General features: G+C 46.2%; 1 protein-coding gene across 2 annotated transcripts in view; it reads right to left on the bottom strand.

The window, feature by feature from the left end:
• The window catches only part of SMARCC1 (SWI/SNF related BAF chromatin remodeling complex subunit C1), a 100834-nt gene extending 78997 nt beyond the window's left edge, over positions 1-21837 (bottom strand). Inside the window, exons 1-6 of one of the 2 annotated variants that reach the window (XM_086614436.1) lie at positions 21574-21837; positions 13257-13376; positions 6341-6426; positions 4998-5024; positions 2630-2711; positions 1709-1801 (exon numbers count right to left, since the gene is read on the bottom strand). In XM_086614436.1, the coding sequence (XP_086470562.1) occupies positions 1709-1801; positions 2630-2711; positions 4998-5024; positions 6341-6426; positions 13257-13376; positions 21574-21837 (672 nt within the window). The remainder of the gene's footprint in view (positions 1-1708; positions 1802-2629; positions 2712-4997; positions 5025-6340; positions 6427-13256; positions 13377-21573) is intronic. The other variant, XM_086614435.1, reaches the window with a different exon arrangement.
• Positions 21838-22394: the final 557 nt, after the last annotated feature.

Here is a 22394-nt window from a genome sequence, read left to right as displayed (position 1 = left end):
TCATTCCTCATGAGCTGAAGATGCTCTTCTAGATACCTAATCTGAGCTTTGTGAATCAGATCAGTAAATTCCAGCTATTTCCAATGGAGCTTTAAAAAAACCCAATACACACCTGACAAACAGGAAGTCTATCTTAGATGCCATCTTGACTGAAAACAAAAGGATGGACAACTACATTAAAACAGCTTTCTGAAAGATGTAAACAGATGGTAAGGCTTATTCCCTGCCTTTGCCAAACTGAATGTGACTGGAAGCTAAAGATGTGACAAGATGGAAGAGTTCTCTACCAACAATATATGTTTCTTGAAGCAGATAACATAAATGCTCAATCTCACTCATTACCTGCTTTCAAGTTCCTAAATTATTATTTTGGCTCTTTGCAGAAGGATCCTCAACATTTATAAAGAAAATCAGAAAAAGTGTGACTACCAGAAACAGTAACAGCATCTTCATCAGCAGAGAGAACAACCACCTTACTGACACCTCTTTTTATAAGCCCAGAGATCACACCAGCACCGTGGTGGGGCAAGAAACAGGCAACTCTTCTGCACAGGCTGCAGTCAGAGCAGCGAGGACTTGGGAACGTCTTGGGAGGGAGCTACAGGTACCAGGGATGGAGAAGAGGGAAGATGTCAACAATAGGTTAAAAAAAAAAAAATCAAGATCATGAGCAAGCACGGGCAGCAACACAAATACAAGATGAGAATTCAGAGGTAGGGCAAAGGAAGAAAGCCCAAAAAGCAGAATTAGGGACAATTTCTGTATTCTTCACATGCCTTTAGAGAGAAAGCTGCCTGCTTTAAAAGTCCCTTAAATCCTTCATGGACACAGCATGCTTTGTGTTCACTACAGAATTCCTTTACGAAAGGAAAACTGAATCATTAACTCTAATTTAAGCAACAGCAAGCATCTTGAATCAGCTGAATAATCAAGACTAACTTGTGAAAAACTACACAACTGAAGTTGAACACAGGAAATACATTTAATCTGGAAAAGAAAGAGTTTACTTTGGCTACAGCCATGAATTATCGTAACACAAATGGCTATCAGACCATCTCCAGTTCACATTCCAGGATATTTCTCTGAAGACAAGTGAAAGGACTGTTTACATTTTTAAGAGATGAAGCTATTAATCTTGCTCAGTTCCCCATTTAGCACGTTAAATTACAACGGCAAGACGCTGACGTTCTCAGAAACGTGCTGACTGCCTAATAAACGAGCGACCGTTGTCGCTTGTGTTCTGTTCAGCACAAGCAAGAACAAAAGCAAGTAAAATAAAGCAAAAAAAGTAGCAACTATTTTAAGATTAACGCTTCCTTATGGTGTCCCCACGTAGCTACGACAGTTGTGTCACACGCTACCTTCTTTGGTCTCAGATTTGGAACGTGAGCTTCTGCTTTATATAAGCAGGTATTGAACATTCAATCCATTAGGGACCGCAGCCAACTCATCGAGACACCGTGACTACTTCTCACCTCTAAAAGTGAACCTGAAACTGCTACTGAACAGAGTTATGATTCGATCTCCACATGAGGACAACCACAAATGGCATTTTACAAACAGTGAACTTCTGGTCTCAAGTGACACGTCGCTGCTGCCCTGTGTCGTCAGATGATCCAGGTGTAACTGATGTGTTGAAGTCATGTAAATACATTTTGTTTTACAACTGACCAAACATTTGTTTTAAGGTATGTTATTTAACTGTTACCTGGTGACGTTTGACAATATCCTTCAACTTATTAGCCAACTTCAGTTCTATATCTGGAATGAGGTAGATGGTTGGTCTGCTGAGACAATTGTTCTAGTGGAAAGAATAAGAAGTTAAATAAGAAATTAGTAGGTTACTGGCGAGATAAACCAAAAAAAGTCTTATCCCGGGTTTCCTTCTGCTCTCGGCAGATCTGCTGTGAGCTGTCAGAGACATTATCAGGGATGAAGGGAACGTGCCCCGACATAGCTGTTATGTCACTGCTTTCACAACATCATCTTTAATGGAAACTATGTCTTTTGATTTCAAAGAATTTTTGACAGGCTCTTGAAGACTTTGAAAAGGGAATTTAAGTCCCCTGCATGTCAACTTCCAAATCTGAATCTGTCCTTTGCACTGACATGCAGATTCATGCATTCCTATGATATCTGCAGGTACACATTCATTTCATTTTGGATTTTAACACCTACTTCTATTGTGTACTGAAACCACCATACGATGGCAATAGTTTTTTATAATAAGAGTATTATTTCTTTTTGCTGTCCCTCCCATTTCCATTTTTGACATGCAACTGAAAGTTAACATCTTGACTATATTATACACTGAGCTTGGAGTTTGAAAAAAATATTCTTCCTAAGGATGCTTCTTTCACAGGAAGCCAGAGACACTCCAGATGCTTTCTCCTACCTGACAAACAGCTTGTTCTCACCCTATGCATATCCGCAGAGTATCAGTGAAAACATTCTGGAGTTTCCAAGAGATAAAAAGAAATTGTGACTAAAATGGGTGGGAAGGGTATAATAATCCTACAGAAGCCCAGGATGAAGCTCCTCAGTGGGTCACAACTGAGGTCCATAAAGAGCTGGTGAATCCCTTCCCCGAGCACGTGAACACACACAGTTTGGTATAGGAGTTCCTTGCCTGCACTAGTGTTTTCTCAATGTTCATGAACATCTCCACATTTCGATCCATTCGGGATGGATTCTGCAGGTCAAACCTCCGCCTGTTAAGGAAAATGATTCAAAAATATTAAATTCAGTGCTCTGCCATTCAGTAGTCAAGAATCTTTCAGGTTCCGCAAAACACAGCTACATAAGAACACCTGAAGCACAATCACAAATAATTTCGCTTCACTTGGCAGCCCTGGCAAGCAAGAAAAATCACAATGAACCAAATCAACAAAACACAACTGATCTGTGAAGTGTTTAGGTAAAATGAAGGTTGATGCCGTCCAAGAAAACCCTGCAGCGGGGTTGTGCGTTCCGCTGTAGTCACAAAGGATAATTAAACAGAACCATAATCAAGTACTCAAAATGAGATGAGAAAATTCATGAACGAGCTCTCACACTTCTCTTACTTCTAGTTGTACCATCCACCAATCCCAGATTCTAATCCAGGAAAAACACAGCGATTTGTTTGAGATTTTCAGAACTCCTTATCCACCCCATGCACAGCATATGGGTAACTCATAACCCACGTAAGCATTTCATGATAGTCTTATTGGACTTTGGTGCTTTAGAGTTCGCTACTTCATTGACAAAGTAACCAAAATTCTTGAAATATTTAAGTGTCTGCCAGAAATAGGGAGGTTAACACAAAATCTGAGACCTTCTTCTGGGCAGAACCACCAGCGCCCCCCGAAGGCATTCTGCCGTGTCCACCTGAACCATACACAGACCCAGAAGTCGGGGATGAATCCACTCAAATGAAGAATTTGAATGGTGACCCCCAAGAACCCGAGAGGTGGGACAATAACAGCACTAACACCGGTCTCACCAAGCTCAGCACCCACAGGTGTCTGCACCGGCACTATCTCACGGGGTCACCACCACCAGCCAGGCTGAGCCGTGCTGTAGGAGCCTCTGAAACCCATGAGGACCTGAGCCTTAACAATTCAGCCTCTTCCAAAGCACCAGGAGACGTTTAGATAATCAAGGTGTTGACTCTCAGGTGTAAGACACTGTCTGGTGCACTGTGGTACCTCCCAAGTTTTGGAAAAAACAGCTGCTGTAGTCTGAAAATGCTCTTAACTGGAGTGCTCAGCTGGTGTTCAGCAGCGGCAGTACCGGCAGAAGGGATTTCACTGTCTAAAATAAAAAGTATCTGTGCACTTATCACAGTGAAAAAGCCAAGCACATAATTACCACGCTCTAAGTTAACACCTCAGCTTAAAATACAAGAATTTATTCCTGTGCCTACATCTAATGAGTTTCTTTTAAACGTATGCTTGTTTCCAGTAACACATCAAATCAATTTTTAAAGCTTATAAACACACAACGAAGGTAAACCAAAGCAAGATTGATTTTTTAGTCACAAAACCCATTACCACACAAGGATGGATCACATCCATCCGACACTACTAAATCAAACACAGACACTTCAGCTGAGACCACCACGTTTTTCTCCACTTGAGGTTCTCCAGCGCTTTCAGAAAGAAGCTGCCCTCGCAGGTGGTACTGCGGAAACGTGCTGTCGTGTTGGGCAGCACTAAAACATTCCCAATCAGTGAACGATGGCTTGTCTTCTAAACCAGCACCATGGACTCCTCATCTCACCTAAGGACCTGGCAAATGGTTTGAAGACAATATCCTGGCTATTCCAATGGTCTTAGACTATTAGAACAAGTCTTGTAATTTTAGAAGAAATGTACGACGTCTTTAAATAGCGTTGTGCATGTTGAAAAGCTTACACTGACTTCCAGAAGTAGGACCATTCATCAAGTCTGTCAGTTCACTGCACAACATAATTGATAATAAAGTATTTAATGCCTGTAACACAGGATTTTAATGGCCAAGATCAAGTCATTTCTCCAGCATTCACCTACCGACAGCCTCGTAGTCTGTACTCAAAACATACACTTCTCAAACATAACAGTTCCAGAGAAGTGAAGGACAAATACCAAACAAACACAAATTAACCGATTTTCCTAGATATCTAATAAAGCCTTCAGCACCTATGAAACAGAGACACTTAAGGCTTTCAAGTTTGACCAAAATTTTTACATTTGGTTGCCTAAAATCTGCATTACGTAGTCATTTAATGCTATATGTGCCCCTAAAGTTTTGCCTGCTTTTGAAACCTATACTTTGAAGAGAAGCGTACCAATATATTAAAAAATAGCACTTTTTTTTTTTTTCAGTTGCCCATTTAGATAAAACAGTAGCACTAATTCTTCCTGTCCTTAGTTTAACTGACGCCCTCTGACAGGTTTTGGCAAACAGCTACTGGAACTGCAGTGATAGACAAGGTATGTCCAGCTGCACTGGGTAAGTGCACTTTTCAGACATACCTATTATGACGAGGAAAGGTACTTCTCCTATAAGACAGATCATTCACAAACAGGTTAAGCAAGAGCAACAATGCCCCCCATCAAAAAAAAAAAAAAAATCATATTTCAGGCAAAACACCACGTATTATTTGGTTGAGTCAGTGAAGGATACATTCCAAGCTCTAAGTCTGATCCTCAGAGTTAAATTCAAGTATTACTTCCCTCTACATCCCACATGCACAGACACAAGACACTACTCACTAGTACTGAGGAATCAGCAAGAGAGGGAGAAGAGAGGAGGCAGCCACGTATCGGAGTTTTGCTGACAAATTTCAACAACTGAAAGCTCAATTTGTTTGAAAAAAATTGGAATGTTTAAATATTCACGAAGCAGGAGCCTTTTAACTCCTTTATCTCAAGGCAAAGAGGGAGCAAGACACTCCTGAAAGACACGCCACGCGCAGCACCACAAACACGTACCATGCCCGGGGTGTGGGCAATACTGCAGTAGGAAAAAACCTGACAGCAGCTGACTCCTACCAGCAGACACCATTTAGCTGATAGGATTATAAACATCTCCTAAAAACAAACCACGCTAAAACAACTTTATTTTTGCCTTTTCATTTCTGGGTAGCAGAAACACAGACAATTCCGGGAACGCTGTTACAGGTCTGCACAACATCAGCTCAGAAACTATTTACATCCATGTACAAGAACAATCTCTGCTTACTTTTATCTATCAACTTTTCATCCTCAGATTTTTTCCAGTGTTCTCAAGTACAGTAATTCATGCTACTGCTGTCTTGGAAAGAGAATTATAACTTAGAAAAACAAGGCCACAACAGTACTGGGATGTCACATGAAGACTTTTAATGCTACACGGGCATTAAACTTAATTTAACTTAAACTCCCCACTTATGGGGGCTGATCAGCAATGGAAAACTTACCATTTAATAGTATCCATGCAATGCTGCTCGTTTTCCCCACTGTAACTAAACTCTACACTCAATACAGTAACAAAGATTTACATCTTATTGATGGGAAATGATGATTTTAAGATAGTGGTTACTTTGCTCAGTCACAAAGCAAATAAATGGTAAAAAAAGCCTCCAGCTTGTCATTAACTTCCGACCCACAGGCTCAAGACCTTAAACTTGGACAACTTATCTTTAAATTTAGAAGTGTGGGGGCGTGTCTTAAAAAAGCTACCATCAGCAAAACAGGAAAAAAAATTTCCTCTTCCCATCTCCAACTCCCTTGCCTACCCAATTCTCCAGAAACTATTAAACTTTAAGTAGTTCGCATAGGCATTTCATCTGCTTCATTTCATGCAAGAGGTGTATAAATCAAAAATAAAAACTTACCAGCCCTGTTCATTCTTATATTTGTAAGCAGCACCAAGAATGTGACATAATGTACCTCCAGCTTTGAAATCCATGAAGCACTTTGCCTGGAACCAGAAAGAAAAGTGAAAACACAGTGACATTAACTTTTGTTCAATTATTTTAAACAAATACATAATTGTTAGCTGAGTTTTAGACGCCTAACTTATCAAGTGTGTAGTTTAATTTTCAGAGGAATCACTTCTGGAGTTTTATGTTCTCCTTTAAGAACGTTTTCAGAAGATTAAATGCATTTGGTTTAAGTAGAATTCTTTGTGTCCGCAAGCGGAACCTGATATATCTGAAAGCTCCGAGTCCCACCTTACGCGAGTAGCTTGCAAAAAATTCCTTGCATAGCTGTAAAACAGAAATCCAAACTACTCTTGGAACATCCATTTCGCAGTAAACTAAACCTAAAATCTCAGCTGCCAGTTAAGAAGCTCTTCATCTGTATTAAGTAAACTGAAACAAACCATTAGAAATGAAGGTTTAAAACCCACGCTCCACATTCTCCGCGGCTCCCAAAGCTCTCCATTCACGTCCCTCCTCCGTCACGACAAAAAGATGTTTGTCAAGATCTGAAAAGGTCCCTGTGCAGATCTGCCCTAAAACACCACATCCAACTCATTTCTTCACCGCCCAATTTAGCAGAGTAGAGCTGGGTCTGTATTCATACTCTCGCGCCACGGTCGAGAACTGGAATCCAAACAGCAGAACGAGGAGACTGAAAAGCTCTGAGTCTCACCAAGGCTCACCAACCCTCTCTAAAAGGGTTACTAAAAAAACAGGACTGTTTCCAACACAGAAAGGCAAGTTTTTCTGATAACTTTTAGTTTGGAATTATCTTTGTTGTTTTACTAATATCTCTGGTCAGGATGTTTGGATGTGCTCACAAAAAGTGAGCTACTGCCAAAGTCATCTTAGAAATCACAGAACGGTTTGGGTTGGAAGGGACCTCAAAGATCATCCAGTTCCAACCCCCCTGCCATGGCCAGGGACACCCTCCACTACACCAGGTTGCCCAAAGCCCCATCCAGCCTGGCCTTGAACACTGCCAGGGATGGGGCAGCCACAGCTTCTCTGGGCAACCTGTGCCAGTGCCTCACCACCCTCAGAGGGAAGGATTTCTCCCTCTGATCCCATCGAAATCTTCCCTCTTCCGTGTCCTGTCACTACACACCCATGTCCAAAGCCCCTCTCCAGCTTTCCTGTAGCCCCTTTAGGCACTGGAAGGTGCTGGAAGGTCTCCCTGGAGCCTTCTCTTCTCCAGGCTGAACAGCCCCAACTCTCCCAGCCTGTCTCCATGGCAGAGGTGCTCCAGCCCTCCCATCATCTCCGTGGCCTCCTCTGGCCCCGCTCCAGCAGCTCCATGTCCTTCTGCTGTTGGGGCCCCCAGAGCTGAAGGCAGCACTGCAGGGGGGTCTCAGGAGAGCAGAGCAGAGGGGCAGAATCCCCTCCCTCGCCCTGCTGCCCACGCTGCTCTGGGTGCAGCCCAGGACACGGTTGGCTTTCTGGGCTGCCAGCACACGGTGCCAGCTCATGTTGAGCTTCTCATCAACCAAACACCCCCAAGTCCTTCTCCTCAGGGCTGCTCTCCATCCATTCTCTGCCCAGCCTGGACTTGTGCTTGGGACAAAGCACAAATGGAAGACAACTGGACAGCTCAGCTGAAGCCAGGACCAAAGAAAGGAACACCAGAATCTATTTCAAGCATAATTCGCAGAGTACTGACACACAGGGTGTCTGAGGTTCTCCATGTAGAACTTAGAACAGGAAGAAAAAAATATATGCAACAGCACTATGAACTCACCAGTGACAAAGACAGCAACATATGACATGTCAATAAAACAAATAAAATCTTGTTTCATCCACCAGGCCTTCTCTTTACAGTTACAGATTGTTTTCCAATATGACTGATAAATCAATTTGACTGAACCACAAAAAAGAGATTTTTTTTTTTTTTAAAGTTCTTGTAAGATATAAATATTTGTTTACAAGCACACACAAGTGCGGCTGTCCTGGAACACTTCTTCCTATTGACTACAGCGCTGACCTGCTCTTGGCAACTTTTAGATAGGCTCAGGAGGACTTCAGAAAAAGCTTATTTGGGCAAATAGGTCCGTTTTCCAGACAACTTCAAATATGTTTCAAGAAAGTTGTTCGAACACTAAACTGGCATGACAAAACGAGGCAGATCCATCACCTAACTAAGCTTCTGTAACAGAAAGAACAGCAGGCTGAAGCTGACCCCTTCTGATGTTGCTCCATTCAAGAGTAAGATGTCCAAGAACTCCCTGGAATAGGAGGTGAAACCTATTCTTCCATACGCACACTGAACATACAGACCCAGATGGGTCTATTTTGTGCTTCTCAGTTAAAACAAAAAAACTTGTATCATTCACAAAACAGAATTTGGGGAGCTGTTTAATGGCTGAGCCGTGGTTACCAGCAGCGTTCTGCAAGTTGGCTTCTCCTGGAGCTAGAGAAGGCACAAAGCCGGAGACACCGCACAGGCAACAGCCTTCCGAGGAGTTTTTCTACATTAGGAACGTTTCTGATCTAGCTTCTATCTTACTTTTTTGATCAGAACATCTCCTTTTCTTTCAAGTCCATTATATTACACTTCAGGACTATCTTCTAGCACAGAACAAACACCAAATTACAGGCAGTCTGGGCGTTGCTGATGAGCATTTTAAAATCCATTCCGCAGCCAGGCAGCTAAACAGTAGCGTGGGATCTAAACGAAACGCTGCTTTCCCTGGCTCTGGAGCTGCTAATGGAAAGCAAAGCAGTTCTGCAAGACATCAAATACACCAGCGACCAAGAACAACATGAAAAAGATCCTTCATAAGCATTAAACAAGAAGAGAACCACTCCTGGTCTGCCATCTGCTCAGAGCCCTACCGCACATGGAGATAACAAAGAGCTCGGAGCTGCCGTACGGTACTCGCCCGTTTACACGCTGCACGTGTTTCAGCACTGTTCTTAGCAAACTTGAGTCCTCTCTGGATGGAGCAGTCCCTGATCAGAAGCCTGAAGGACAACAAAAATGTTTTAACACGCTGAAGGGTTTTATTGCCATAAGACTTGGCTCCGAGAGTACACACGTTGGTTTACAACACGCAAGCAAACGTCTGCTGCTGTTACAAAATAATCTCAACGTGAAGCCAGACGACTCGTTGTAAGGAGTATTTTTGCAGCGCTAGTACACAAGTTGCTGTTACTTATCTTCAGCTGTCCTACGTACATATGGTCATCCAGAATCATAGAACGGTTTGGGTTGGAAGGGACCTCAAAGATCATCCAGTTCCAACCCCCCTGCCATGGACAGGGACACCCTCCACTACACCAGGTTGCCCAAAGCCCCATCCAACCTGGCCTGGAACACTGCCAGGGATGGGGCAGCCACAGCTTCTCTGGGCAACCTGTGCCAGTGCCTCACCACCCTCAGAGGGAAGAATTTCTCCCTCAGATCCCATCGAAATCTCCCCTCTTTCAGTTCAAAGCCATCACCCCGTGTCCCGTCACTACACACCCTTGGAAAAAGTCTCTCTCCAGCTTTCCTGTAGGCCCCCTTTAAGTACTGGAAAGCTGCAATAGGATCACCCCAGACCCTCCTCTTCTCCAGGCTGAACTGACCTCTCTCTTTTTGCTGATGTGCCGGACACGTCACACAACCAAACGAAATCACTGCAGCAAAGCCCGTCTCATCCGCGTTTTGGGAAACTGTTGATCCCACTGTTATCCCAATGTTCCCTACTTCAAGCTCACCTTCACCAAGCTGCCATTGGTAGCCCACGTTACATCTTTCAGTGACAAGGCCACACCTTTGGGCATTACTGGGACAATTCTGGAGGGCAGTCCTGCAGCCCGGCACGGGGCTCAGCGATCCAGCAGCCCTCGGCAGCACCAGCAGTCGCTGCGACTCTGGAAAGTTTGGGGTTTACTGCCACACACAGGGAGTTCGGCCAATACTTAACCATGAAAAACAGGACACAGATCCCTCTCAAAGATAAAAGTCACTTTTTTAAGGAGAACTTGCTGGAGTCTGCTGACACTTTATTAATCTGTGGTCATTGCTACTAGCGCAAAAGGAAATTGCTTTTAACGATTAGACAAATCCTGTTCTGCAGAAGAGATGCAGCTGTCAATAAACCAGATTCCCTTCAACATTTTTACCCAATAAAATCCATCGTAACAGGGCAATTAAGATCAACCAGCCTTACAGTTTTAATGTCCTACTATAGCCTGTATTTCAAGCATGTGAAACTAAATGAAATTATTCACATTTTCTTTTTTGAGCACCAGTAAGGTTAGACAACATGCATTTAGAAGCAATAACCAGAAGACATGCACAGAAGTCGAGCTGTAACAGCCCTTCATTTACTCTGGACCTATTCACAGACCCTCTACTGTACAGCATCCTTGCCAAGAGCAGGAGCTTAAACCCAGAATCAACAACCCCCTCTCAAATGCAAGGTCTGTTTCATCCACTGGAAGCACTAAGTGAAATGTCTGAACCTTATTTCAACAGGTACAGTCTGTAGTGACTCGGACACAGTCCAGGTCAGAGAGGTTGACCTCGAATACTGATGGAAGAGGCCAGCTTCCCTTTCTCACTGACTGCTCCAGCATTGGAGGGCAGATGCTTGAATGAGGGTGAGATACGCTGGCTGCTGCTTGGAAAATAAATATAAAGGCTCTAAGTGAACTGGAAGCACAGCCTTGGTTTGACATGTTCCCATCAACGCTCCTGGTGAGTCACGTCCCCACGTTCTGTAACAACCACAGTTCTCAAGACCAACACTTCATCTCCAACAAACTGCACGGATAAAGGAAACGCTGCAGCAGCGCGTATTAACGGAGAAGAGCATCGCCCAAGGAACGGGCCGCTAACGGCAGCTGGGAGCAATAGTCACAAACTGAGGACTCCTGCAGTCATCTGCAGGTACACAGAGTTTTTTGAGGGTTCAGGGTTTGCTTCTTTCACACAAGCATGACCTTCTCTGAAGCTTCAGACCCTCCCTTGCCAGGAACACGGTGATATCGAACAGTCACTAAGGTAACTACAAACTTTTAGCCTCTTTTAGCTTCATTCTGTTTCTTTTCAGTGGGAGTCTGCACTAACTTTTCAATACGTTTTTGGAGATTAGCAGTGCCACTCGAGACATCCCTTTGCCCCCACCTCTCTTTCCAAGTCAGACATAGTTTGGTAAAACTGCAGTATTCTCCACGTCTCCAAAGTGCAGAGGTTGGAAAACAAAGCTTCCTTCGCAGCCTGAACCAGTATCTTAAATTATATGTCTAAAAAAACCTGACAGTTAACCTCGTCTTAAGAGTACACATTGCATTTTCTCATAAACACAAAAAAAGGGAAGATGCACTGATGAGTTGTCTTCTGTTGGAGGTAATGGAGAGCAGAGAGTTTACTGCTGTAAACTCAAGCTGAGCAAATTTGACCAGATTAGACCTTCCAAACAGCAAGAACAGTTAAACACGGGAATAACATATTTACAATGCCACTGAAATATTTATTACCCATTTTTAAGATAAGACAAATTGATTTAAGACTTGAGGGCACTCAAATGGTTTATCAGCTTGTTGAATACGGGCACAGTTTTATGGTCTACGCTGCCACATCAAAACAAAGCACTGCAAAAGTTCGCCTCTGCCTCTAAAGCTTTCCATCACCACTGAGATAACAGGTGATCAGAACGGAAGAGATGGTGAGCTACATCTGAAAGGACATCTTGTGCTGCTTCCTTGTGCATTCCTAAGCACCACGAGATTCACTCAAAAGCTAAGTTTGAAAATCCCTCTTCTGGAGAAAACATGCACGAATTCACTCTTCACAAAAGAAGTTACACACGCAAAACGTCTGGGGAAAAGAAAAAATCACCGTAAAATAATCAGCGAATCACAGAATGGTTTGGGCTGGAAGAGATCTTAAAGATCATGTAGTTCCAACCCCGCTTCCATGGGAAATAAAAGATACTACTTTGTAAGTGGTGGACCAAAGAACATAGGCATACTTTCAACAGTTTTTTCAGAACAGCTTCAGTTTATGACATCATAATCAAAGCAAAGATAAGCAAAGACCTTCCTGCTGATGTCCACGATGCTCACGTACACGTGTACAACAGTTGTCCTGGCCCACAAAACCCACCCTAAATGAGCCAACTGGGTGCTCCATACCACGCTGCAGTCCTTACCCTTCACAACTGAAATCCCTTTGCTATCTTGTCCTTACCATGCACTGCATCCCTCTTCCCTCTACCAGTTGTTCAGATCCTTTCGTGGCAGGCAGGGTTCCAAGGCAGCAGGACTGATCTCTGAACACAATCACTAGGGTACTACTGCTAAAGATGTGCCAAGTTTGAACTTTAAGTAAGAAACCCTTAAAATGTCGGTATTGTTTCTGTGTACCAATATTGTGAGTGACTGGAAAACTATCCCAGACTAATTGGGTAACTATGTGCTCCTAAAGAACACAGTAAAGCCATTTTTCAGCATTGACAGCGTTACAAGTTTGATGTTTCATCAACAGAAGTGCCTGACAAACTTCTTTGTTTTGGAAAGTGCATGTTACTCAGTCACTTTAGGATGCATCAGTACAAAGACATTCGACTTAAAATTTACAAGTCTACAAGACTTTTACTAGAAGTTAAAACCTTTCCACAATATTGATGAAATCGTTTCCAAATGCATTGAAAGTAAGATGTATTACATTGGAAAAATCTGCTTTTAAGGAGGAATGTGCTGTTTCACCCTTTCCAGAGGATGCACCAGCAAAAGCCCCAGACCAAGTGCAGCCCTCCCAACCCCCTGGAAGCAGCACAGATACTGGAGGAAGAACAAAAACACGTCGCTGTAATAGCAGGTTAACCCCAATACTCACAGGAAGCTTTGTGAAGGCAGGATTGGTGACATGTTTTCCAAAGGCATCTTCCTGGAATTGCAGCAGCTGCACCACCAGCCCAGCCAGCGTTTTATTGGTAGGAGCATCTGCTTGCACGTACTGAAAGACAAAAAGTACACGCTTACTTGGGACAGAGGATAATAAAACACAAAGACTGGTTTACTAATTCCCCAGACCACTTTCCCAGCCACAGAGCACAGCTGAAGATGTAGAGATCGCTGTGTGGCTGGGGGCAGGGGGGGTGTGCACAGGAGGAACACCCAGCACAAACGTTTTTCAAGCTTTACTCTTGTAACGCAGCACAAATCTGTGAATCACCCTCCGCTCACCACGGCCGCCGGTGTTTTACAGAGAGAGATTAACTGCTTCCATCTGATTGTAGCTGCTAATAAAGGAGCAGACTAATTCTGGCCCACACATACACGAAGCTTTCTACAGCGACTTTACAAGCTTCTCCTGTAATCAACCACCACACGTTCATCCCAAGAGCATCCGCTGGGTTCTATATAGCATCTCACCTACAAACAGAAAACCCAACCCAGACAACTACATTTGCCATCCTGTGCCACAACCTAAAGATTTCCCAAGGCTATACTTGTAATAAAATGCACGTATGTAAAAGGAGGAAATCACAGCATGGACTATAAAAAACCTCCTATGGCTGCTGAGTTTTCATTACTCCTAATATTACACTATTCCCTTACTGGGTGCAATCTCCTCACCGTGCCAGAAGACTTCCAAGAGTAGAACAAATATTACTTGTTCACGTAGAATATGGAGTACTATTAGCTACCCCAGAGGCATTTACCTGGGTAACACTACGAACCACAAACCTTGGCTTTGCCCTCAAATTAGATTCTTCTAAAGCCCCTTAAAAAAAAAAAATTTCAGAGCCAGAACCCTCAAAGTTTAAAGCAGTGGTGCTAAATGGCAGTCGAATCTACCCAAGCTTTCCAAAGCACCATCTACACAGCAGAAGACCCTTCGAAGGCACTGCCTTTGCCATCAGAATTTCACGGTATCTGCCCACCTCGAGACGCACGTTCCTCCAGCACGTGTCGAGGGGCAGATGGACATACCTGAGAAATTAAACTGTCACGACCCAAAGGACACAAATAGCTGGGAGTCTCCCCAGGCGTCCTGCCCTGTGTATAAAGCCTAATCCAGAAACATGAGACTATAAAGAACTGAAGGCTAAATTTCCAAAGCTGCGTCTTCCTCAGCCCTCGTCCCGTGAAAGGCAGGCCATCGTGGCAATTTTATCCAATTCATAACCCTTATCAGCTACCACGGAGATACGAAGCAGCAATAAGTCAGTCCTTACTGCTGTTAGAATCTAGTGGAAGATAAAGACTTCTTGCTCTTCAGCTTTGGAAAACCTCTCGACCTTCACGCTCCTCTCAGCCAGCAACTATTTTCTTTGTGATTTCTGGCCGAGAAGCTCCGTGTGCTGCAGCTGAATTCACCAGAGCAGTTCAAGCAATCCTTTGTTGGAATTACTGATCTTAGACGGGATGGCAAAACGGAGCATGTGACTCACTCAGATGCCCTGGGTAATCCAAGATCTTTACTAAAAACCCGTCCCAGCCTCTGCATTAGCTCACCAGGTGCTGCAGCTCAGCGGGAAGCGTACGGCTCTCTTGCCTTTGTTACATGCAGGAAAACTCTCCAGCAGGAAGGCACAGAATAATTGCTAAATTTGCCAGAACCCTTTTTTATCAGTGTCCCAAGGGTTGCTAAAAAATGAAGGTTGATTACCAAAATGCAGGCAGGGCTGCGTATTTTTAAAGCTGTTAATAAATATTTATCTTGTATTATTTTTTTGTATAGTTTAAAAATAAGTGACTATCACACCCAGGGCATGCAAAAACCGCAGCAAATCACAGGTGGGTAGCCCTAAAGCTCCCATCGTTTTGCACGTTCAACCTTTGCACCACCACCTTGTTCAAATCTGACTAAAACTCTGAGCTTTTAGTTCAGCTACGCCAATTATAACACAATCAAACAAATGTAAATTAAAAAGTGCAGGCAAAACAGGTACCTGCTAAACTACAGATTTAGGATTTGCACATTGCAGTAGCACACCTTTAGTTTTGCATGGGAGGCATACTCCCGGAAGACAAAAAAAAATGCAAAAGAAGTTTTTGCCCATCTTTTTCTGAAGCCACACAGCAGCAACTGGCAACACTGAACAGAGAAAAACACTCACAACCATTATAACTCATTTAATAGGAAAAAACCTCTGTACTGCTACATTTGCTTTTTTGGTACAGGTTAAAAGCCTTAAAGCCTTTTGCACCAAGGTTAATACTACTTTAAATTAATAAAGCACTAATAAAATGCAACAAGACAGCAAGCCTTGAGGGCTTCTACTAACGGCGAAACAGAAGTATAAAGCAATTCCATGCTCATGGCCATCATTTAAAACAAAACAAAGAGCCACCAACCCAAAAAACTTGCAATTTCACTAACCCACCTCTCAAGCCATACGGTCTGCTTACACTCACAGCTTAGTTAGGGCACCTAGAACAGAACCACATCCCACCCTCCACAGAGCTAAGGCTCTCCCAGCTTCTAGTTTGAGGATGCCATAAACCATGGGAAGGTAATTAATGGAAAAGGCACCTCGAGAAGGAACTTAATTCTTCACACAACCAAGCCAACAAAACCAGAAAGTGAAAATAAATCAGGCAATAGTCAAAGTTCAGGGGTTTCTAGCAGGGTTTTTGTCACTTGTAAGCAAGAGTGACCAAGTCAACCCAGATGCACGGTGCCTTAGAGCACCCGGTGCTGCAACCCCGGCCAAAAAACTGAATGCAGAAGAGGTACTATTCTTGTACTGACTTATTGTATTTTTTTAAAAAAAAAACACACAAAAACATGAGAATATACTGGGTCTGACATGGTTCTGAAACCAGGGAAGTCACAGGGAGCAAATCCCCTCTCCTGCCACCAGAACCCCTTTACATCAACCCATCACACTGGGAAAGGGCATTCTTAGACACGTGAAATTTTTCAGGCACTTATGCCTTTACTGCACATCCCATTTTTACTTCCCACAGGAGGCACTGACAGCCAGGAGCTGTCAGAACGGAAGATAACATTAGGAACCCCTGATTCTATTCTGCACTGCCACTATCTTGCAATTTTATTTTTTTTTCCTTTACAGGAAACATTACTTTGTCTGAGGTTCCCCCTAAACAATAAGGACAAAAAAACCTTGAAACGGAAACAAAAAACTCCTCTGATTCACTCACACACACTAACCAGCACTACAAACAGCTCTTTAAAGCAGCAAAATCAGCAAGATGATTTCCTGATGGATACGGCAGGTTTGAGGGGACCATGGAGGACCGGAGTCACATCTCTGCGCGTTTCCCACCAGCCTCCGCCACAGCCAGGAGCAGAAAATGATTCTGCAGCAAATAAGGGTTTTTAAACTGCAAATTCCAGAAGACAGAAACGACGCCCTGTTCCCAGACACACAGCTTTGGCGACAGAGGGTTCTGTTCGAGTGCTGACACACCAAAGGTTCTTCTAACATTTCCATGTTAATTAGATATGAAACCACAGCCTGAAGTAAGCAACACGTACGGCCAGAAGTAACCCAAATAAATCAAAAATACACATTAGCCACTAGCGGAGGAAATCACTTCTCTTGACCAGTGAGATTTGCCATTACAACTGCACTGGAAACCCTTTGTCACAGACGTAAGGGACAGATTCATACACCAGTTCTGATGTGGTTACTGACCTCAAATAACCACATTACAGCTCGGTGTCGTAGCCCTGATGCACAAAATCCTTTCCTTCCCCCGAAACAAAGAACATTTCAGCTCCGAGCACTGAATAACAGGGAAAAGAAAACCAACACCGAAATGCTTTGATTTAGGTTATAACCCTCGTTCCTTTTTCAAAGGCGAGAACACAAAGGAGCTGCAAACACGGAGAAAATCCTCCCCAGACCAAATCAAAGTCAGTCAGAAGAAACACTTGATCAGGTTCGCGCCGACAGGAGAAGTCAGAGCCAGCAGGAAGATAAGAGGGGAGATTTTGATGGGATCTAAGGAAGAAATTCTTCCCTCTGAGGGTGGTGAGGCACTGGCACAGGTTGCCCAGAGAAGCTGTGGCTGCCCCATCCCTGGCAGTGTTCCAGGCCAGGTTGGATGGGGCTTTGGGCAACCTGGTGTAGTGAAGGGTGGCCCTGGCCATGGCAGGGGGGTTGGAACTGGATGGTCTGTGAGGTCCCTTCCAACCCAAACTAGTCTATGATTCTGTAAGTATGTATCCTCCAAATTCAGCTCCTGGAGGCTGTGGTGAACAAGCAGGTGGGCCCCAAACAGACATCTTCGGCTGTAACAACTGCCATTTCCTACCAGCTGCCCAGAAGCAGCTCGTCCCTGCGTGCTGCCGGGCTGTGGTGTATTAATAGAAGAGCAGAAAGGGATGCCAGGCTGCTGCCTGGCCTGCTCCACCGGCATCAGTCCAACGCCTGACCGCAGCACCGTGACCCATTAACGTGAAAAGAAAACTTATGATCCTACACTTGATAGCAGCACAAGCAGGTCCCAGATACTCACCAACCAGCCCAGAATTCCAGGTGCCACCTCCTCACACTCCATACGGACAGCCCATGCTGTCTTCTCCTCTAACTCACCCTTTAAGGCAACACTCCACCTGTTCTTTAAAAATCAAAAATCACCCTCCTCCCTGTCTCTTCCCCCACAAAAAAAAAAAAAAAAAAAAAAAAAAAAAAAAAAAAAAAATCAGTTTTCCAGCCTGCTGTTCTGGAGGGGCAGGGCAGAGCTTTCAGAGCCGCCGAGAAGCTCAAGCTCCTACCGGGCGATATACTGAACTGGATGTTCAATACTGGGAAGCGTCTTGGACACTGGAAACTGACTACAGCTGTAAGGCCAATGTTAGTTTCTACATCCTAATGCATATTCCAAAAAAAAAACCCCAATCAATCCAAACTATCTCAGGAAGATATTTTAAATACAAGAAATAACTCTGTTTTATGATGAGCCATTTTAACACGAGCGATTTGTTGCTTAATGCCAGAGGAACTACCTAAAAACACACGAAAGATCACTGAGCATCAATGTAGTAAAAAGTGAACTGCCCAGTTTACTTCTGACCTCTGCATTTCTACTTGTGGTGGACACCCCGATGTCACCAGAGTCTACCCGAACGCTCTGAAAGCCCGTCGCATCGCCCAGGCCTTGAGAACCACGGCACGAACCCGCTTCCAGCTCACAGGGAAGAAAGGCTCAGACATCCGTGCTGCGGTCCAAGGCCTGGGACGAAGCAGGGGACCTCCTGCGACCCCCAGTGCAGAGAAACAGCAGCAGATGACCTCCGTGCACCACACATGCACAAAAACAGGGAGCAGGAGGAAGTTTGGAATAAATAATCTTGTTTTCTGTCACTATGCTTGCTGTCACTAATAGCCCCCGCAGTGTTCCTTCCATCGTTATAGGCATCCTTTACTCAACCACCACAGCCTCCCCTCCCCAGCGCAAGCTCCCAGTGCACATCATCTTCCTGCACGTCCAGGGAAGGGTCTTCCTCACTGCCAGTGCTTTACCCAAGAAGAAACGGGTCCAGGAATTTTGTCTCAGGAAAACAGTACGTCCTTTCCCAGCAACACGGGGTTACAACGCCCACAGAGGTGCCCAACAGAATTTATCAGCAAAAGATCTCTGACAGAGATGGACCACGCTGCCCAGGCAGCCCGTTCCTCCCTGTTAAGGAGTTTTCCAAGATCCAGTGAGAGTTTCGATCCTACTACTTAAACCTCTTTCTTTTTGAGTTACACTCTAGAGACACAGAGAACTCAAGTATTTCAAGACTTGTCTAATCTAGAGACGAGAATGAAAAGATTTTTAATTGCAATTCTCTAATTCTCTCCTCGCCCATCATGACTTCTGGATCCTTGACCAAGCTCACTGCTGCTCTCGGGGTTCTCTCCAACTGGTCCCCAATGTTCCTGGAGTTCCCAGAGCTGTTCACACCACCTACTACAGCTGACAGCTCCACCACTGCCGAGATGCACACGTATCCATTTTTAAGAGTAAGAACTGGGCAAAAGTCAGCTCTAATCACCGTGCACTTTTCTGAGAGGAGTCATGCACCTACAGCAAGATGAAAATAGACACAAGATGAACTAGAGTCCATTTATTGCACATCAAAAAGGAATTAACACTTCCATAAATGGAAATACTCTAAAGAGTATTAAGGATACACCTTTAATCACTACTAGTATCAGTTTCCTTGTTTCCCAAAACAAAAACAATTTTCCATTTTTTCAAAGGATTTCACGCAGCAGTACTTTGAAATTCACTTGCCCAGCAAAGACTTCCTCTTAGCCCATTTCTAATTACCTTCTAGAGTTCGAGAAATAAATATAACCACCTAATCTTTACAACCAGTAATACCGTGTAAACCAATTATAATAAAGGAGTTTTTCTTTGGGATACCATAGGAAAGCTCCCACTCCTGAACTACAGGAAAGCGGCCCTGCCAGGCGAGTAAGGCGGGAGCCAGTGCGGTTAGATAGTTCTGCCTACAGGGAAGCTGGGGAGGGACTTTTGTAAGGGTGTGTAGTGACTGGACACGGGGCAATGGCTTTAAACTGAAAGAGGGGAGATTTAGATTGGATATAAGGAAGAAATTCTTCCCTCTGAGGGTGGTGAGGCACTGGCACAGGTTGCCCAGAGAAGCTGTGGCTGCCCCATCCCTGGCAGTGTTCAAGGCCAGGTTGGATGGGGCTTTGGGCAACATGGTGTAGTGGAGGGTGTCCCTGCCCATGGCAGGGAGGTTGGAACCGGATGGTCTTGAAGGTCCCTTCCAACCCAAACCATTCTGGGATTCTCTGATTCACAGCAGCACGGGACAACGACCATTAATGCTTTTAATAAAGTGACTTGCTCTTCTGCAAAGTGGCAGCTGCCAGTTCAAAGCTACTCCCAAAGTTTGTTGTATTCCTGTGGGTATTTGGTTACGAAAATCAAATTAAATGAAAGAACGCTCCTCCCCAGAAGAGAAAAACTAGAGAGATACTTCTACGTTACACTTTCCTTATCAACATAAAGAGCTTGAGCTGCTCGCTCGCACGACAACCTCCGTCCCGTGGCGCCGATTCGGCTGCACGCGGCTGCGCTATGTGGCAGGACCGGTAAAACGCCCCTCGGAACACGTTCTGGTTTTCCACCCACCGCAGTTCCGACACCCGCTTCACAGCGCTGCCGCACAAACAACCCGATCCACGGCACCCATGGAGCGACGAGCTAACGTGCCCGTGGGGTGCCACCACCAGACCTACCGAAGGACGGAGCGACGGACTGCGAGTTTTGGGTAAACACAGAGATTAAGGCACCTGGAATGTTGTCCAGCATCTCCCCTGGATCTCGCCTTGCCCCTGCTAATGCTCTTCCTGGGATTGCTACAAAGCTGTCTATCCAGATATATTTGCCTTCTGGAAAGTTCACCTCAGGTAATTTTCACAGAACGTTAGGGAATCACAGAACGTTAGGGATTGGAAGGGACCTCAAAGGGTCATCTAGTCCAATCCCAATCCAATTTTTCACGGCTTAGATATGGAAAGAAAGTTAAGAAATCATCATACAGGAAAAAAAAAAAACACTTGAACGCAAAGAAGCAGCGAACACAGCACGCTGCAGGGAAGAGGAAGAGCACAAGGGGCAATATCCAGCGGGCAATGACGCCGCCGAGGAGCTGCACGAGCAACACGCTCCGAGCTCTTACCGAGCACCGGAGCCGGTGCAACGCGCTTCTGAGCAGCACGAACGGCTGTTGTGGGTTTTTTGGGTTTTTTTTTTGTGTTGTTTACCTCTTTTTAAACACACCGACTCTTCGGGGGCGCGGTTTGCGCGAAACCCGTATAAAATCCTGGCGAGCGCAGCCGGGACTTGCCCGCACAAGAAAGTTACCGCTGCGGCTCGCCCCGGTGCAAACACGGACCGGGGAACCGGCCGCGGCACCGCCGGGGGAACGGGGACCCGTGCCAGGCTCCCCCCCCCCCCCTTCCCAGGCCTGCACCGCCTGGAGCTGCGCCGGGCCGCCCCGGCTCCCTCCGGTCTGACGGAGGACAACGACCCCCCCACCTCCCCCCGCCGCCGTCGGAACAGCCCGAGAGGGGCCGTTAAACTCCCGCCCCCTCGGGCACGCGCTCCCCCCGCCGCCACGGGGGTCTTTGTTCGCGCCGCCCCTCCCCTCCGCTCCGCTCCCCGCGCCCGGTCCCGCCGCGCCGCCCCGCGCCCCCGCCGGGCCGCACCTTCTTGTAGTGCTTCCCCAGCCAGACGCGCACCGAGTCGAGCTGCGACACCGTCTCCGGGCTCTCCCAGAACTTCCCCGTCGGGCCGCCGTCCTTCCGCCGCGCCACCGACAGCGCCGCCAAGCCGGGGCCACCGCTCACCGCCACGGCCGCCGCGGCTCCGGGCCCCGTCCCGCCGCCCGCCGCCACCGCCGCTGCCATTGTTACCCGCACCGAGCGCCGCCACCGCGGCCCTGCGCCTCCCACCCGCCTCACGCCGCGCATGCGTCGAGCGGCGGACGCCCCGCCCCTTCGGGCATGCTCGGGAACCCGCGACCCCCCCCTCCCCTCCCTCCCTTCCGCCGCTCCGCTCCGCGCCGCAACTCTCCGGTGCCGCCCTCCCCCCCCCGCCGCCGGCGGCGCTGGACTCCGCGCGCCGCCGCCCTCAGCGCCCGCGTCCCGCCGCCCCTCCCCCACGCGGCGCCGCCGCCATCTTGGCGCATGCGCGGGCGGCCCTTTGCTACACGAGGCGGTGCGGGGGGGGTGAGGGGGCGCCCGGAGTTTGACGCATGCGCCGAGGCCGCCCAGCGCGCTGCCTCCGGCGCTGCCCCCGCCCCCTCCGCCCGCGCTCCGCGCATGCGCCTTCCCCCTCCCGCCCCCGGCCCGCCGCGCGCCGGCCGTTAGCGCGGGCTCGCTGCGAGCGGCCGCTGCTGACAGACCCGGGCTGAGGCGGGCGGCCGTGCGCTCCGGGCCCGAAACACGCCGTGAATCCCAGAATCCCACAGAATGTCAGGGACTGGAAGGGACCTCGAAGGATCATCTAGTCCAATCCCCGTGCCGGA

Source organism: Tauraco erythrolophus, chromosome 7 (genome assembly GCF_009769465.1).
Source record: "Tauraco erythrolophus isolate bTauEry1 chromosome 7, bTauEry1.pri, whole genome shotgun sequence".
Taxonomy (NCBI): Eukaryota; Metazoa; Chordata; class Aves; order Musophagiformes; family Musophagidae; genus Tauraco; species Tauraco erythrolophus.
The sequence above is the reverse complement of the archived record's forward strand: the minus strand, read 5'-3'. Positions and strand labels throughout refer to the sequence as shown.